This window comes from Sciurus carolinensis, chromosome 10 (genome assembly GCF_902686445.1).
Source record: "Sciurus carolinensis chromosome 10, mSciCar1.2, whole genome shotgun sequence".
Taxonomy (NCBI): Eukaryota; Metazoa; Chordata; class Mammalia; order Rodentia; family Sciuridae; genus Sciurus; species Sciurus carolinensis.
This window is the reverse complement of record NC_062222.1, coordinates 100,999,619-101,017,239: the sequence shown is the minus strand read 5'-3', so window position 1 is coordinate 101,017,239 and position 17,621 is coordinate 100,999,619. Positions and strand designations below refer to the sequence as shown.

Sequence of the window (17,621 nt, the reverse complement as noted above, 5' to 3'; positions counted from 1 at the left end):
TAGGGGCACCGCTTGGCCTCGTGTTCCCCGGCGGCACAGGCACCTAAGCAATCAGGGTATGAGGAGCACCTGGTTCAGCTAATCCCGGTGATCACTGTCTCATGTTGGAATTCTCGCCTTGGCGCGTTCACTTACAAATCAGTACTTCCATCGGAAAGAAAGCCCTCTTTCGGAATCATCCAAGGGTGTAGACCTCGGCCTGAGGGAAATTTCGTATGCAGCAGGTCGGGGAGGGGCCCCTTCGGCGGGGACGCAGGGACTAGAGACTGCGGCTGGAAGGGCACAGAGGGCGGCGCAGCGCGGCGAGCGGCTGAGGGCCTCCCGGCCGCCCCGGCGAGCCGCCTATTTAGGGCGCGGCTGCGGGCTGGAGCTGCTGGGGCCGCGTTTATGGCTGCCTTGGGGGACGAGGTGCTGGATGCTTACATGTACCCGGCGTGCGCCCCCTACTCGTACGCCTACTCCTACCCCTACCCGCCCGCTTCCAAGGGCAAGGGCGCCGCGGGCGGGGATGGCTGGCGGCTCCGTGGCGGAGGCTGTCCTCCCGCCGCCGCTGCCTCGTCCTCTTTCCCGGCAGGGTCGGCCTCGTCGCCCTTTCCCGGCCACGGGCAGCTGACAGCCGCCGAGTATTTCGACAGCTACCAGCGGGCGCAGCTCATGGCCCTCCTGTCACAGGTGAGCCAGGGCTTGCGCCCGCGCAGGCCCGCCAACCGCGACGTGGCGGTGCAGGTGAATCCGCGCCGCGACGCCTCGGTACAGTGCTCGCTGGGGCGGCGCACGCTGCAGCGCAGGACCCGGGACCCCGGCACTCCTGCCAGCCCCGGCTCCGAGGGCGCGGCGGGAAGCGACCCGTCCTCCCCTCAGCCCACCCGCCGGGGCCCGGAGCAGGGTAGCCCCCGCAGCGGTACCTTGCGGCCCGTGCGCTTTCCGCGCACGGTCGCCGTGTACTCGCCGGTGGTCTCCCGCCGCCTCACTGCTTTCCTGGAGGGGGCTGAAGCCGTGGCGGACGAGGAGAGCCCCGGGGCAACGAAAGGAGAGCGAGACGCGTCACCCGCGAAGCCCCCAGGCCGGGAAGAGGGAGAAGTGTCGGCGAGGAAGGCTTCCCAACGGCGGCGATCCGAGGAGAAGGACGACGACGATGAGGCCCAAGCCCCGGTGGGGGCGTCCTGGGATCAGCTCATCGACGGGCCCAGGCTGCCGCCGCGGGAGGCCGGTGACCGCAAGGCGGCCCCGCAGCCCTCGCCAAAGAGTCCAGAGCAGACTCGGGCGGGGAAGACTCAGGACAGCAGGGAGACCACCGCTGCGTGCGAGAGGTCGTCACTGCGGAGCGTTGAGCCTGGCAAGGAGCGCCTGCGCTTCCAGGTGAGGCCTGAAGGTGGGGGGTGTGCCGGCAAAGCAGGCGAGGGCCGAGGGGAGTCTTAAGGGGGAGTCTCAAGGGTGGAGAGGGGCGTCTTTTCTCAGTACCTGGCCAGGGCTGCTCGGGACACGTGGAGACGCCACACTTCTTTAAGCACGGGGCCACGTCAGTGTGCAATTTAGCAGCCTGTGAGGTGTGTTCTTCCCCAACAAGAGAGTCAAATCGAGTGTATCCTGATTTATTCGGCGACTGTAAGACACGGGCCCCGCCAAGTTGGCCAGGGAGACGCCTTCCTAACATTCTTACTCTGATCACATTTGCGCTAAAAAGATCTGATGGAGGGCACGTAGTGCACTCTGCATCACGTCTCCGGATGACCAAAGATAGGTACATAAACTGAGAAATCCAAAGGCGAACTTACTGTGCAAGATTCCTACGAGCCTTCTGTTTCCCCACTACATGTGGCAAAACACTTAACAGTCCACTACTGGGGTCCTAACCCCCAGTCTCCGGATTCTTCTCTCCATTTCCCAAACTAATAGTCTACTGGAAAATGGGGTTTCTGAAATGCTCTTGTAGGAACTTGTCTTGCTTTCATATTTGTTTGGTATTGGGGATTGAACTCGGGGCCACTTTACCACTGAGCTATGTCCCCAGCCCTTTTAAATTTTTACTGAAACAAATCCTTGTTAAATTGCTTAGGACCGTGCTAAATTGCTGAGATTGGCCTTGAACTTGCAGTTTCTCCCACCTCAGCCTCCCCAGTCACTGGAATTAGACTGCTGCCAAGTCAGGCTCTTGCCTTTATTTAAAACAAACAAAAACAAAACAAAACAAAAAAACCCCACCCTATTCCTGGGTGGGGTGTATCCTCAAATGGTAGATTACTTAAGGCCATGGGTTCAAATCCCATGTGTGCCCCACCCCCCCCAAACAAAACCCAAACTCCATCCCATTCAGAAATCTAGCGATGCCAGAACCTTTTGAACTGTCCCTTGTTGCTGCCTGAGAGATCCTCAACCTGAGCCCTAAAGGGCTGGGTACATGGAGGGCATTTATAACCCAGGGGACCTAAGGAGTTCTTTGGCCTTTTCTATAGTCAATCCAGGACTGGGTTTTAGGGGGTGTGAAGTACCTGGAGGAGAGAATCAAGCCGGTTGTGAGTCCCAACTTGGCCATTGCCATATACACAAGCTGGGTGCAATTTGTGTGTGCTCACCTGTGAAACAGCATTAAGTACTCTCCAAAGTTCCTACTAGTTCTAAAGGTCCTTGAAACAGTTACAACTGGTTTCTCACTGGAAGGGAAGAAAGCAAGATTAGGAATAGGGCAATACTAAGTGAACTGTGTTTACAGAGGTATAGCACTGCTCTATGAAGAAAGTAAATAGCAGTGCAGAGAACTTCGTCTGGGGTGAACACATATTCTTAATCTTTTTCCTTTTAAAAACTTTCAAAAAATTTTTTTATACTGGGAATTGAACCTAGGGTCATTTTACCTCTGAACTACATACCCAGCCCTTTTTAAAAAATTTTTTAGACAGTCTCATTAGGTTTGTTTAGGGCCTCTGAATTGCTGAGGCTGAGCTCGAACTTTCGAAGTTTCAATCCTCTATCGGTCTCCTTGAGTCTCTGGAAATACAGGTGTGTGCCATCACATCTGACTCAACCGTACGTGTTCTAAGATCAGACTTTACAGAAGAAAATCCTATTTAAAGAATTGCAAGCTTCAGACAACTGACTTTTCCCTTGCCTGTTGGAAAGAAAACACCTTAGTTTGGTTCACAAGGTTGGTAAACAAATAATCTGGTATATAAGCCATTTGGGGGCCATTATTTGACTAAGCTGTTACTGACTTACTGTATTGTGGAGGTTTATCCAAACCCCACTCTACTTTCCTCTGATTTGGAATGATATTGCCAGTTTTTAGTACCAAATTCTGAAATTCCCAGGTTCTGAAATTGGGTAATTCAGGTGTCATGTTGGTTAAACTCTGGTATTCTGTTTAGTTCTTAGAACAGAAATATGGCTATTATCATTGCAAGGACTGCAACATCCGGTGGGAGAGTGCGTATGTATGGTGTGTACAGGGCACCAACAAGGTAAGAGACACTGCAGGTGGCACCTTCTGCTGGAAGTGTCAAGGGGTTTTTCCTTCATGTTTATGTTCTCTCATCACAGGTTTACTTCAAACAGTTTTGCAGAACTTGTCAGAAGTCTTACAACCCTTACCGAGTGGAGGATATTGCCTGCCAAGTAAGTGGTTTGCACTGTCTGAACGTGGTGGTAGACTTATTAACGTACATTACATGTATTTCCTAAACAAGGCTAGGTTCCAGCAACTTTAGCTTTTGCTTGCTTTTTGCTTAGGAATTGTGGAGATCATCCTTTACTGGGCAGCAGGGCCTGGGCTTTAGCTTCCTTCTGCCCCTGCAAAACTTAGTCGTGGTAGCCTCTTTTGAACCTGTTACCTTACTTGTAGTATGGAAGAATGCTTGCCTTATAGCCTACTTGGTCTGATGTAAGAAAAATAGAACAACTTTCTACTAGAGGTGGTACATGTTGTCTGTTCTACCCAGATGCTTCTGAGTAAGCACATATTCAAGCCAAAGTATTTAGTATAAGCACAGGAGTGTTTCACTCTTACCTGAGAGCTTAAATGGGGAGTTTAAGAGCATTCTTAGTTGTCCAGATTTGTAGGTTAACTCACAACACATGGCTTGCTTACTGTTAAGTGCTGCCAAGCATTTGCTTCCTATTAACATTGTGCTAAGGGACTTTGTCTTTAAAAGAAGTGACTAAACTTGCCTGTTCTTGTGCAGCTAACAGAGCCTTAACTGCCATTGAGATGGCCTAATCAAATGCACTTGTCAAGTTGGATATTGAAGCAGTAACACCCTAGGGGTGTAGGTAGGGTGGGTGGAGAGAAACCACGTATGGAAAACCATTTAGAATTAGGTCAGGCATCCTTTCTAAAATAAGGTTCCTTAACCACTCCATTCTTGGTGTTCATTGACAAATTTATCCCTTGCTTATTCTCCACTCTTCAAGTGCAGGTAAAGAGTAGTCGTCTCATGAGAAACTTCATGATTGAGAACTGAATTTGATGAACCATGGCACCACTATAGCATACTAACCCCATACTTGCTGGGGCAATGGGGTTAGACTGAGACAAAATCAGAAAATTAGCAGAGGACCTTGCTTAGAGTGTGGTCAGGAAGAATTTGGACGAGAAAACTCAAGTCCTGGGAACTCGCCAAGGGCTTATCTTCTCTGTGTGCTTCTCACTCTGGTTTCTTAGAGTTGTAAGAGAACTAGATGTTCCTGCCCAGTAAGACTTCGCCACGTGGACCCCAAACGCCCCCACCGTCAAGACTTGTGTGGGAGATGCAAAGGCAAACGTCTGTCCTGCGATAGCACTTTCAGCTTCAAATATATCATTTAGTGAATTAAAAAAAGTTCTGTCGAATGTGCGCAAATGGAACCGGGAAGCGAGCTTTTTCCAGGCCCCTTTCCACCTCTCCCTCCTCAAAATACTTGGTGAAAGGCAGTGTATTTTGATGAAGCCTTCAAATAAAGGTATTGCAAAATGATTTAAAAATTGCATAAAATCTGTCTCAAAATAAAAGTGGAAGAGCTTGCCTTGTGCTACCAGTCTGGGCCTGTCACCTTAACTCTGTATAATGTGTGGATCGCCTATAGTGGGCCAGGCAGAGGTTCCAGCACTCACTGTAGAGGGGTTCGTAGATATGAGGTCTGCTTAGGTGTGGAGGACTGAAGCTTGTAAGGAAGTTAACTGAACTGCAAAAGCAAAGCCTGCCAACTGGTAAAATAAGCATTCTTCCAGGGCAGGTGGAGGCAGAACCATTCTGAGGTGACTATGAGAGGGAGGTAGCTCAAAGTGAGAACTGTAACTCTGGGGTAGGTGGGAGCTTCAGCGTGGACAAGTGATCTTAGTTTAGGAGGTAAATGGAGGAAACTGAGCAGAGTTTCACGAATTTGAAGCTTGGAACAGGGTAGCTTTGGGAAGCTTCTATAAGAAGGTGAATAATAAATTCAAGTGGCCTTCAGATGGTAAAGCTCTTCAAGTAGTCCTCTTAAAGATTTAGACATAAGCGTTAGCTGTTTTTGAATTTCTTCTAATTAGAATGGGGATCTAAACACCTAACTACACCTGATAGCCTCCTTAAAGGATTTCCACAAGAACACGGTAGGCCCCACTGGCAGATCTCTCCTAGTTGTACATGGCACCGAGTTTAGAGCCGGATGGGGCCTCTAATGAAACTGAAGCTGGGGGCTGTTGGCCTAGTGATTACGGAAACTTCACAGTTGGAACTAGATGCTTCATTATGTCTCCTTCCAATGTGCTAAACGGCCCGCTTACATTAGCCCTTCTTACCTGAGAAGGGTCTTGGAAGTCAATCTAATATCTTGGACACTATGTATAACCAAAGGAAATTGAAAGCCCAAAGTGGGTTCGAGGTCACTCTAGAATCCTTTTATCAAGGGGAAAGGCCCACCTTCATCCCTATAAATGTTTAACTGGAGTCCTGGGCCCATTCCCACTGAATTACTACTTGGGTGAAGTGTCCATCGAGCCCCCTAGGTGTTGCTGACGGAATTGAAGCACGCATCACTGGTTCAGTCAGCCTTGTGCTGAGTACTGAAAACCAGGTGGAACATACATCCTCATGGAAAGTACCCTATGGGGGCAGATTTTTAATATAAATGCAAAATGGAGGTTCTGACATGTGACAGCTTCAGTTAAGTGCCTGTAATTAGGGATCTGATGTAGATGAGGGAAGGCTTGCATAAAGAATCGCTGCTTCAGTTGAAGTTGATAAGTTGATCAGCGGAGGAGACACCTTTCATGCTAGGGCAGCATGTGCAAAGGCTATGTGGTACAGAAAACCAAAAAGGCCACAGTGGCAGAATATTCTAGGGAATGTGATAGGTGAAACTATCAGGACCAGACTGGGAAGACTTTTTAGGTTCTGCTTAAAAGGACTGTCCTTATCTAATCGGGGAGAATCCAATATAAAATTTTAAAGGTATAATAGGAATAGTGGGAACTGATGACAGATTCACTAAAAAAGGCACTCAAGATATATAGGAGATACCTGTCAACAAGGAAACTTGAACCAGAGGGTGACGGTGGGGTTGAGATGTGATAACCGCTCTCTAGGTGTGGGTTAGCCGGTGTGTTTTTATTCTGTTACTGTTGATCTGGTTGGGGGTAGGTACAGGGTCAGGAAATTCACTTGACTTTTATGCATGCAAGAGATACATAATAGGTGCTCAAAAAACCTTTGCCGAATCAATGAGTAAACTATAGAATTTATCTGCAACAAGTCCTAAGACAATCGCTAATCAAGGGGGGGTAATCAAATCATTCTTCACATTTAATTCTGTCACTAATTTTCTTAACAGGGCAACAACCTTACTTTACAGTTGAGGAAAGCAAGATTGGTCTGTTTTACTTAGGGTTACTGGCATTTGCAAAACGAACAAAATGACAAAACTTCCGTTGCAATGACAACACCTAGCAATGAGGAAGCACTGCCAACAGCTTATGCACACGATCCCCAACTTACCAGATGTGAATAGGTTTTAAGCCAGATTGGAAGGCTAGTGGGAAATACTCCAGGATGTTATCTCTGGGTGTCAGGAGACATGATTACATTTTTTGTTTTTCCTACATTTTCTGGGGTAACCATGGATTACTTTGAAAATCAGTTTTTTTTATGGCTTTTTTTTTTTTCCTATGTTGGTTCCAGTATTTTATTTTCTTTCATTTAGGTTCTGCTGGTGTGGTATAGGAGCAACCATCATTCATAGACCTAAACGAAGGGATCTTACCTGGCCCTTTGAGTCTTTTCCAAGAGACCATGCAATGATTTCCTCGATTCAGAGTAGGTTGTGGATAGTAACCACACCCTCTATTTTACATCACTGAAAGAAAATATTTTCTAAACTGTAAAAGTCCTTGGCTTTCTATTTTAGAAAGCGCATGAAGAAACTGCCCAATCTCTTTTTGCTGTTATTCACAAAATATTTGAAAATGATAAACTTAATGGACAAAGGGTTGTATGTAGCAAAAACTGGGCTCTAAGTGGAAAAAAGTAGTTGAAAATATTACATACTTGATATATTGTCAATAGATGCAAACTCCAGGTTCTGAGGATAAGGAACAAGGAAGCGTAGGTTTGAGGAAAATCCAATTCAAAAAGATAATGAATTTGTTTGCATCTTGATTTCTGCATATGTATTTGCTTTTATTATTACTAGATTAGTTACATAGAAAAAATTAGAAAAGCAAACTTAAGAGGTTCAATTTTTTTTTTTTTTTTTTTTTTTTTTTTTTGCGGTACTCGGGATCAAACCCAGGGCTGACTGAGCTATCTCTCCAGCCCCAGGTTCAAAACTTTTGATCTGGGCAGTTAATTTACTTTTTTCCCTCTTCTTTTTAAAGGAAAATTATACTTGAGAATTATGCAGATAACATTTGGAAAGTTTTAAAATGATGTACACTATAGTCATTCATGCTTTTTCAAAATACCACACAAACCAACAGCTACAATGCTTTTTATTTTTAACAAAAAGGATGTAAAGAGGGTGAGAAAAATAGGGGAGAGTTAAGATAGGATGTAAAGTGTGATGTGTCTCCAGACACTATCCATCTCTGCCTGCCCCACACCCAAAAGTTATTAAATAATTTAAAGGACACCACTTACAGTACCAGAACACCATTAAAATAATTGTTTTTATCAGGGTCCAAAAATACAGTGATTATGAATGTGCCGTGACCAGTTACGGAATTTTACAGGCAACAACTAGAGTCAGCAGTCCAACGGCGTGCACAGTGCCTTCAATTAATGCACTTGAGCATAATTACATTTCTGGCAGGGTCCACACCCCCAAGAAAAGGCAAAGCTAAGCATTTCATTTCTACATTCCAAACTCTGGAATCAGAGCCCAGTTTAAAAGAATAGTCACAGTGGATAAGAGATGCATATAAAAAATACAAGGTGTTCCTTTCAAATCAGAGGAGTTGTGGGACTACATTCATTTCTTTTACAAAATGCTATTTAAAAAAGGACAGAGAATCCAGTTCGTGTTATGCTACAGACTTAGGAAGTATATTGCGTGTTTTGGTAGTCTTCAGGCTGCCTTTCATCTCCCCACATAGCCCCAGGTTCCTTTAGCATGACACGTGTGAGTCCTGATTAAACATAAAAATGCGCTTGCATCTCTTTGCAGACTTCAGAGCCTGCAGACCATATATTCTTCCATCAATGACCACAGTTCTTCCTCTAGCTTTGTACACCTATTCTTGTATAACAGTGCATGGCACGAATGTACAAGAAAATACTGGTTTTAGTCTATACAGTTTCTATAATTATGGAGTAAAATAAGTTAACTTTTCTAATGAGAATAGCTGACGGGCAGCATACATCTTTATTTTACAGTTTAAAGTCTCTGCAGGCATCTACTTTGGTTAGTTATCAACAATCGTAACATAAGCACTGATCAGAGAACTGAGCAGCATTCCAATAACGTTAACAGATATATTATTTCTTTTTGAAATACTGGGAGGGCCCAGTTTTAAAATATTATTAAAATGTTCTAACATTTACACACTATGAAGAGTTAGATCTAATAAAATAAAATTTCTTCAAAAATAATCTTGCAGTGCTCTTTTAGGCATGCTCTGAGACATTATCACCAGACATCCACACCTTGAAAATATGACTATCACATATCCATACATCCCAACTCACACACACATAATTCCTTACACAGACCATAGAAACAAAACACCCCAAACCCTTATCCCATAAATTGAGGGGGAAAAAAAAATCCCAAAAAACAAAAAACAATGGTTTTTGCAAATAAGTCTGTATTTCGGTCTGGATGTTCATGTAGGATGATTAAGCATCAACTGTAGGTGATGTTGATGGCTGCTAGAAATCCAAGCAGCTTTGCAGGTCTTCGGCTAAAATGAACCAGCCTTGATTTCAGCCTCATTTCACCTGCTTTCTGATGTCTCAGTATTAGAGGCCATTATTGCAAACATTCTTGGAATTCTTTTCTTTCTCCAGAAAGCAATGTATTTGTATGCATCACTTTTAGCCCTTTTCTTTTCACATAGGTTAAATAATTTAAAAAATTCCTTCTTCATACAGTTATTGTGGGAGGTATTGGCAGCTGTTAGATTTTCTTGTCCTTCAGATACAGTTTGACATTAGTTACATTACAATTGTAGATGCTGCCAGGAAAGTTATCAGTGAATCACAAGGGTTCATAAAAGGTGCTTGGTTAATATTCTTAATCATCAATTTAGTTTCTCTCCAAAATGCTTGAAGTTTCTCAGAATCCAGTGCTCACCATATTTCCAATGGGTTTGGCCTGTGCTAGAAGTTGGTATGACTGCACCATGCGTAGAGACTCTCTTATCTCCAGATTAAGCTCCATCAATTTGTAGTTGGCTTCTGACATGTCCAGGTTGGAGCCTATAACTGCAAAGCTGCCCGTCTGACCCAGAGTCTGGTGATGGAAATAGATGTGTAATAGTGTTTGCACGGGGTCATCCTCACAGCTGCCAAAGATGTCATTGGGCCAGAGAGATCTGAAAATACACATTGGTTTTTTAAGTTCTGAGGTGTAAGCAATTGTTAGTTAAGATTAACTACATTTTAAGTTAATACTGACATATCACCACAAAATTCCCTGGGGAATAACCTGTGTCCATAGTACTGGGGACTGAATTCAGGGACACTCTACCACTAAGCCACATTGTCACCCCCTTTAAACTTTTTATTGAGGCAGGGTTTCCCTAAATTGCTGAGGCTGGCTTTGAACTTGCAATCTTCGTTCCTCAGCCTCCTGAGTCGCTGAGATTATAGGTGTGCACTACCATGCCCAATGCCTGGTCCAATGAACTGTTTTAATGTTTGAGCAAATATATTACTCAAAGTATCACCTGAGGGTGAGAGAAATCTGAAATTGGTATCATTTCAGTGATAACTACTGAAAATAAAGTTGTCATTTCTTTCACGAAGACATGCTATTGAAATATCAAACCGAGAACCAAAACCTAAACTTGGTAAATTTTCAGTCCAGTTACACAAAGGCAACTTTAAGTTCTTTCACATTTTACCTGAAAGCTTTGACTTGTGCTACAGCTGATATAAATTCCTTATTTTTCAAAGTTTCAATTAGAGAATGAATGGCAGTTTCTATAGTGGTTTGTGCAGCTTTGGAAATGTCAATTTCTTCATTTTCAGAAGCAGCCTCAGCTTCTTTGAGGATACTTTCCAGTTGAGCAAGTTCCTCTGACATGTTGATGACCTAAAACAAATGAACCATTAGGGAGTCATTCCCATAGTAAAACAAAGCATTTAACTGGTTGTGAGGAGACACTTATGGTGGAAGCGTTTTTTTCTCATTTGTTAAACTTAGAAGTAAGTTTCAAGTATTCTGTTCAGTAGGAATAAATAATCTCTGCTACACAATAGTCTCTAAAAATTCTTGACAAAGCAGCAAGGAGCTGTAACTGATAGAATGATTTTAACATGTGATTACATATTACATTTTAGGTAGTAGAAAACATTTATGGGGGAAGATCATGAAAAATTTGACAGTGAAGTTTTTATAAAGTACCCTGGTTAAACTTTTAAAGCATGAACATATATATGTACACACATTTTCAGGGATTTAATAATTTAAAAAAATCATTTCCCCAATAAGAGTTTTTGTATCAGCAGGTAAGGGAAAAAAGAGAAGTCACTACCCATGAACCTATACGTTAAAAATTTTCAACATTCCAGGTGTTTTTAACATGGTTTTTTGTTGTATTCACAGAACTAGAGAAACATTATATGGACAGGATGTTAGGGTAGTAGTTTCATCATACAATTTGATATTCACTGAAGTCATGGGCTTTACTTGACTTCTGATTACACACGATCTGTTTATACTTCAGAAACCTGTAAGGTCCTGAACCTCTGAAAACCAGTACCTGCTGTCTGATTCACTAATGTGTCCTGATGTAGTACATCATTACAAAAAAAAAAAAAAAAAAAAATCCTCAACTGAAGAAAATGATTCAAGGTAAGTGACCTTTTTAATGTTCACTAGCCTAACAAGTGTTATATATAATTTAGTGTTTTCTAGAATCAGTTATTAATGCCTAGGACAACTTAATATTTACCTCTGCTTCATTTTTTATTGTATTTACTTGATTGATAAGTTTACAGTAGGCTTGGAACAGAAGCAGCAATTGAAAATGCAATTTGTATAACCTTCGGCAGAGCTCCAGTTCCTAGAAATAGATAACAGTACATTAAATTTAGGTGGTATTTTTCATGTTTGACTATACAGCATATTTCCAGTAAGAAAATTATAAATCATTATGTTAAAATTGTCTTGGCATTTATTTTTCTGCAGTAAGCAAGTTAATATGGTGTAAAGCTAATGAAAAATGCTTTGAGGATGGGCATTAAAATAAAAACAAGAATCATTGGTTACTAATTCACTTTTCATTTAAAGCACATTTTCACATTGGACAAATAGAGTGTCAGAAGGAAATATATAGGATGGTTTAAAAAGGATTCACTGTAATTTAAAGCTTTATATACATAATGAAAGAATTTATAAATGCCTAGATTTTTGCCCCCATTGAGATGCAGATCTCAAATGGAGATGTAGATTTCACTACATTTATCCATAAGAGCTTGATAAAGCAAAGTGAAACTGGGTAACTTCTTACTTAGAAGAGTCTGTCTTTAAAATGAAGTCACATTTTTAAAGAAAACCACTTGGTAATCTCATTGAAATGAGACTATGAAATTAACATGTGCACTCTGATTTTTTAAATTAAAAAAAATTTAAAGGGAGATATGTTAGTTATAGATGAAGAAAAAGGCAACTGCTAGTTGTACATATCATAAAATCTCATTTTATCAAATCAACATTTCGTGGATTAAGGCTATCAAAATTGAAACACACACTACTTTTAAAGTAGTCCATGACAAAACATTGCTAGGTCACAAAAGGACAATGGCAGATGAAAACCAGTTTGTCTGGACAAGGGTAAGTAGTCTATAAATCAAGACAGGTCACTTACTGCTAGAATTTCCATTTGCTAAGCAAGAAGGTGATCGGGTCACAAAAAATACAAAGAAAGAAAAAGACCAAGAATTAGTGTAAGAATCATTTTAATTAGGGTCACAGATGTCCCAGGCAAACCGAAGAACATATTCACACCCCAAAGAAAATTGTTATTTCCAGAATAGAACTTTCTAGACATTTATCACAACAATCCAGGGTGCTTATTTAAAATTCTTCGCCAACTAACTGAAAAATTTAGGCAATGGTTTATTTCTCTGTAGAAAATATAAAGAATCAAATAGAACTAATATGTTGTTGAGAAACTTTACTACTAGATTCTAGGTTTTTATAGCCTTTCCAAAAAACCCCAAACAAAAACCAACTGCAATAAAACTTCCAGTAGTAAAGTGAAAAACTTAGTTAGAAAATAAGCAAATGAATTATTTTTTCAGGAGTGAACTGGCTTATAATCTCACATAATAATCTTACTTAATAAATACTCACCCATGAGGAGATGATCTCTGGAGAGGCTCATTCTAGGCTTCCTACTGTTTAATGTCTAATTAGGTCCTAGGTTCCCTCTATTGATGCTGAGCCACAGGGCAGAATATCAAAAGCAGATGTGTTTTACATTGCATTCCAAATGTAATTTAGAAAGTTTCAGAAATTGGACCTAACTAGGTTTGAATCAAAGGAGATAATGTATGTAAAACACATAGTGAAAACTTTTAATTTATGATCTTAAAAATTATTACATTAAAATATCGATAGCAACTTGGAAGTATTCTCATTAAGAATGACTTCTCATTAAAACAGCAGTTATCATTGTGTAAATGTAGCTTCTAAAAGTCATTCTTTAAGCCTGCTTTTATAAATAGTTCCCTCTGAAGGATTTTTTATATAACATTTATTCCTCGTGATTTAGAGAGGATTCACTAAGCAAAGGTGAACTTTAGCTCCATTCTGCTTACCATAAATTATTTGGCTAGTCACATTCTGTAAACATTAGCTGAGTACAATCCAATGTCAGGCACTTCAGCCGGAGGTTATATTTGAAGTTTTATTTCATATAATTTATATTAAAATACAAGAGAACTGGCTCAACATGTACATATCTGTAGCCTCTACTTTGAGATATAATGGAAAACAAATCAGAGCCTGTGACCACAATGATAAGAAATAGCATAAATGTCATTCCACAGCTCTGAATTATCAAACATTAGTCTATGCTAAAAGTGTAGGTTTTGAGGATGACCCTACATATTTCAGGTTAAATTGCTGCTTATAAGTACATTGAAATTTGCATGTACATTCTCTTCATTAAGTAATTCAATAAATATTGATCACTTATTTTGCAAAAGATAGCACTGGCACACAGAGTCAGAGAGCAGATTAAGTTGTATAAAAAGGGTCTTGCATCCATAAGAACTTCATACTAGAGAAAATCATTATAATTTATCCAGGTAGAAATTCACCCTTAGAAAGGCTAATATGGATGTTTATCATGTTACTTTTAGGTTTGCTTTCCTAACCAGAAAATTTATTTGCAGAATACTAATGCAGAACAATTTTTTATTTTTTTCTAAAGGCAGATGCAACTAAAAGCCAACCTGGACTGTCCAGATAGCCATCAGGCTTATCTAGGGAATGTTATTAAGCTTCAGTCATAAGCTGGCCGTTCAGTTTTATTAAAGTGAATTTTTCATTACTAAGTCAATATTTCATCGAACATAGCTTTAACAAAGATTGTTCTGATATCCAAAATGAAAAGGCCTACAAATATTCTGTATTTTTAGGAGTAGTAAGTGAGGACATTTGATCACACATTGTTTTACCTGATACAGAAATGCAGCAAAAACAAGGGTAAGAGACTGACCTGTGCATCTGTGTTTATCCTATAAGTGTCGTCTTTGGCACCAAATGTCCTCTTACAATTGTCTAACCACTAAAGAAACAAAAAACAGTAAATTTTATTACTGTAAATGCATAATCCGCAGCAAAACTAGTAACATGACAACCTGTCCAAATAAAACAACACATCTGAAGGTAACTCGAGGTTCTAGGCTTGGTGAACACAGACTTTCATCTCCATTGGAGGCTAATCATTTATATGGGACAAACAAAAGCAGGATACTCTTAACAAGATGGGTGCACCTGTGAGTTTTTTAGCGCAAACCCAATGAATAGCCTTTTATTCTAGGAACCGATTCTGCTCCCTTTCAGTAAAGAAGATTCTTCATTTTGTAGGTTTTATTAGAAATCTTCAAAACCTGTACCTGACCTTTGTCTGATACAAGCTGGGAAATGAAAGGTTTGTTTTCCCTCTGGTCAGTTTAATAAAGGCAACTTAGAATTAACCAAGTCTGCTTACCAGAAGTGTAATTCTCTGAAGGCTGGTGTCAGTTCTAATCAGTGAAACAGAAACCAAAATCCATTTAAATCTTGTTTTTATTTCTTTTTCTTTTCTGTCTTTTTGGATAGTAATGAATAACAAACATGTTCTCTCCAAAGAATATTGGATGTAGAAGCCATATGTTTTTCTTTACCTAGGGGCTGTTCTTAAAGTTGATAATAATTTAAAGTACATCTTCTTCATCAAATAAAAATAACAGCATTGTGGTAGAGCAGAAAAGAATACTGGAGCCATACAATTTCCAAAGTGAAGTGAAAGCTAAGAGCTTTCAAGTTTAGCTCCTAGGTTTTGAAAATCTGATACTGTCAGCTCTTTGGATGTCCTAGTTTTTTTTTTTTTTTGTGTGTGTGTGTGTGTGTGTGTGTGAGAGAGAGATATTAAGCATAATAAAACTAATATATGTAAGATATCATTAGGGCTTTGAGGAAAAACTGGCTACATTAAGTAGACGCTGAAAACATTTTAGTATTAGACATTTAAGATTCTCAGTTGTCACTTAATGTGCTACCTATAAAAAATTAAAAGTAGACATGTCAGTTATTTCAAAGACAATCTCTTTGACCTTATGTTCCTTTTTTCCAGTCATTCAGACTCCACTGGCCCTAAGGCTCTTTGCTTGACAGCATAGCTGAAGAAAAACATGTTAAGCTTTTCTGGTGAGAGATGGCCAGTGACAGTCATCAAAAGCTATCAACGGATTTCTTTATCAGCAAAATTCAGCTACCATCTATCATGGAATTTGTGTATTAATCTTGGTTCATATAAAATGTTGAAAGGGTCATACACTGAATTATCACTACTGTGGCCTGGTTTGTCCAAGTATACTAATACATTGGAAAAAATAATTTCAGTTGAAAATTTAATGACTTATCCTATTTTTATAAATGATTCATACCTATTACTATAGCATTTTGGGGCATACTATTCACTGTAGTTATTTGATTTTTCAATGTGTTAAAAGATAAGCACCAACAATATAGCCCCGGGCTGCACATGGCCCACGCGGCACAAGCACACATACAAAGGTAGAGTGTGTGAATAGAGAACACACTCCAGTGCCCATCTGACTGGTGTTCCTGTCATGTTATTTTCTTACTCAAGGCTTAAATGAAGGTTAAAATTTATAGTAACTGGTAAGGAGGTTCCCTTTCTGGGGGTGTGGAGCTGGAGAGGCATGAGTTGAGGAAGTCATAATTTTGAGATTCTACCATAATTTCCAGGGTAGGCAATGATTTGTGAAGACATAAAAGGCATAACCATATAGGAAAAATTAAAATTTCTGGTCATCAAAAGAGCTCAGTGCAAGTACTAGCCACAGAAGAAGGAAAAAAAAAAAATCTGCAATGCATTTATCAAAAAACAAAAACAAAAAAACACAAAATTTATATTCTGAATAAAGAGCTCCTACAAATAACCAGGAAAAACATAGTTTGCAAAATATATAAATGAAGATATCTACATGAAAGCGTTCAACTTTAGTCATCAGGGAAATGCAAGAAAATGAGATATTACCACACCACCACCAAAATGACTAAACATTTTAAAAATTGACAGTAACGAGTGATGGCAAAGGTATGAAGCAATGGAAATTCTGCACATACTTCTGATGGGACTGTAAATTGATACAATAACCTCTTTTGGAAAACTGCTGGAATCTACTAAGGTCAAACACATGTATGACCTAGCAATTCTACTTTTAGCAGATAGCTGAACAAAAGATCTGTGTAAGAAAGTACACAGCAGTACTATTTGTAATATGATCAGATCTCGCCTGATAATTTCCTGATGCTGAAAACCCTTGCCTTTTCTCCTGTCATTATTCTTTTTTTAAAATATAAGATGGCTCTCCCCTTACAAAGATAGAGCCTCAATATAAGTATTTTCTTTCCCTGAAATAATCCCCCATTCCAAAATTTAATTGCCCAAGTCCAAGGTCATGTCCCCATTCTACAAAGTTTTTCTGTTGGCCCAAAATAACCTTTCTTTGAAAATCGTAGTCTATAATAGTTTTCTTTTAGACCTATATGTCCTTAGGAAGACTTTCATTAACAACACTTTTATTTGTAGTCATAACTTAAGTGACAGACACTTTCCTTACTAATTATGACTTATCTGAAAAACTTGGTACCAGAAGTGTGTTGGATTTTGGAATAGTTGGCAATACAATGAGACATTTGGGAATGTGACCCAAGTGTAAATGTCAAATTCATTTCTGTCTCATATGTAGCTTATGCACACAGCCTAAAGGTAATTTTGTATAATACTTTTCATAATTTTCTGCATGAAACAAAGTTTGTGTACGCTGAACTATCAGAAAGCAAGGGTGTTATTCTCAGCCACCACACAGAGAACCTGTGGTGGTTTGGTATCAACAGACTCTCAGCTTATATGCTTCTGATAATCACTTACAGTGTTTTGACTGTGTCAATGTTTTGACCTGTCACAGGTCTGGTGTGCAATTTTCCATTGTGGCAACATGTTTTAGTGCTCAAAAACTTTCAGATTTTGAAGCATTTTGAACTTTAGACCTTTGGATTTTAGGGGTGCTCAACCTATATTAATGTATAGTATGTGTGCTTTATGTTCCTGTCTAGAAAATCTAAAACAATAACCAAGTTTTATACTTCATTTTTCATAGGTCTTTACATATGACATGCATTTAACACTTACTAATGAAAGAACTGTCTATTTTAGAAAAAAGTCTCTACTGTGTGCAGTTTGTCTGGAAAGAGAAATTTTTTCT

The 17,621-nt window shown here is 40.2% G+C and overlaps 2 protein-coding genes across 10 annotated transcripts in view; one reads left to right on the top strand and one right to left on the bottom strand.

Moving 5' to 3' along the window:
* Positions 1-387: 387 nt before the first annotated feature.
* Positions 388-4,798, top strand: Zar1 (zygote arrest 1). The gene is made up of 4 exons (XM_047565742.1): positions 388-1,359; positions 3,363-3,455; positions 3,535-3,609; positions 4,655-4,798. Exons 1-4 carry the CDS (start codon positions 388-390, stop codon positions 4,796-4,798), a joined length of 1,284 nt encoding a protein of 427 aa, XP_047421698.1.
* A 3,002-nt stretch (positions 4,799-7,800) lies between these two features.
* Positions 7,801-17,621, bottom strand: part of Fryl (FRY like transcription coactivator) — a 235,277-nt gene continuing 225,456 nt past the window's right edge. For 4 of the 9 annotated variants that reach the window (XM_047565922.1, XM_047565921.1, XM_047565923.1 and 1 more), the window contains 5 exons: positions 14,342-14,410; positions 12,482-12,499; positions 11,567-11,677; positions 10,514-10,704; positions 7,802-9,982 (listed from right to left, as the gene is read on the bottom strand). In XM_047565922.1, coding sequence (XP_047421878.1) covers positions 9,724-9,982; positions 10,514-10,704; positions 11,567-11,677; positions 12,482-12,499; positions 14,342-14,410 — 648 coding nt within the window. In that variant the 3' untranslated portion in view covers positions 7,802-9,723. Of the gene's footprint in view, positions 9,983-10,513; positions 10,705-11,566; positions 11,678-12,481; positions 12,500-14,341; positions 14,411-17,621 lie in introns of all 9 variants that reach the window. The other 5 variants (XM_047565924.1, XM_047565930.1, XM_047565928.1 and 2 more) reach the window with 4 other exon arrangements.

Coding starts and splice junctions, on each gene's coding strand:
- Zar1 (XM_047565742.1), top strand. CDS start 388: ATGGCTGCCTTGGGGGACGAGGTGCTGGATGCTTACATGTACCCGGCG. Junction 1,360..3,362: donor AGGAGCGCCTGCGCTTCCAG/GTGAGGCCTGAA, acceptor TATTCTGTTTAG/TTCTTAGAACAGAAATATGG. Junction 3,456..3,534: donor GTGTACAGGGCACCAACAAG/GTAAGAGACACT, acceptor CTCTCATCACAG/GTTTACTTCAAACAGTTTTG.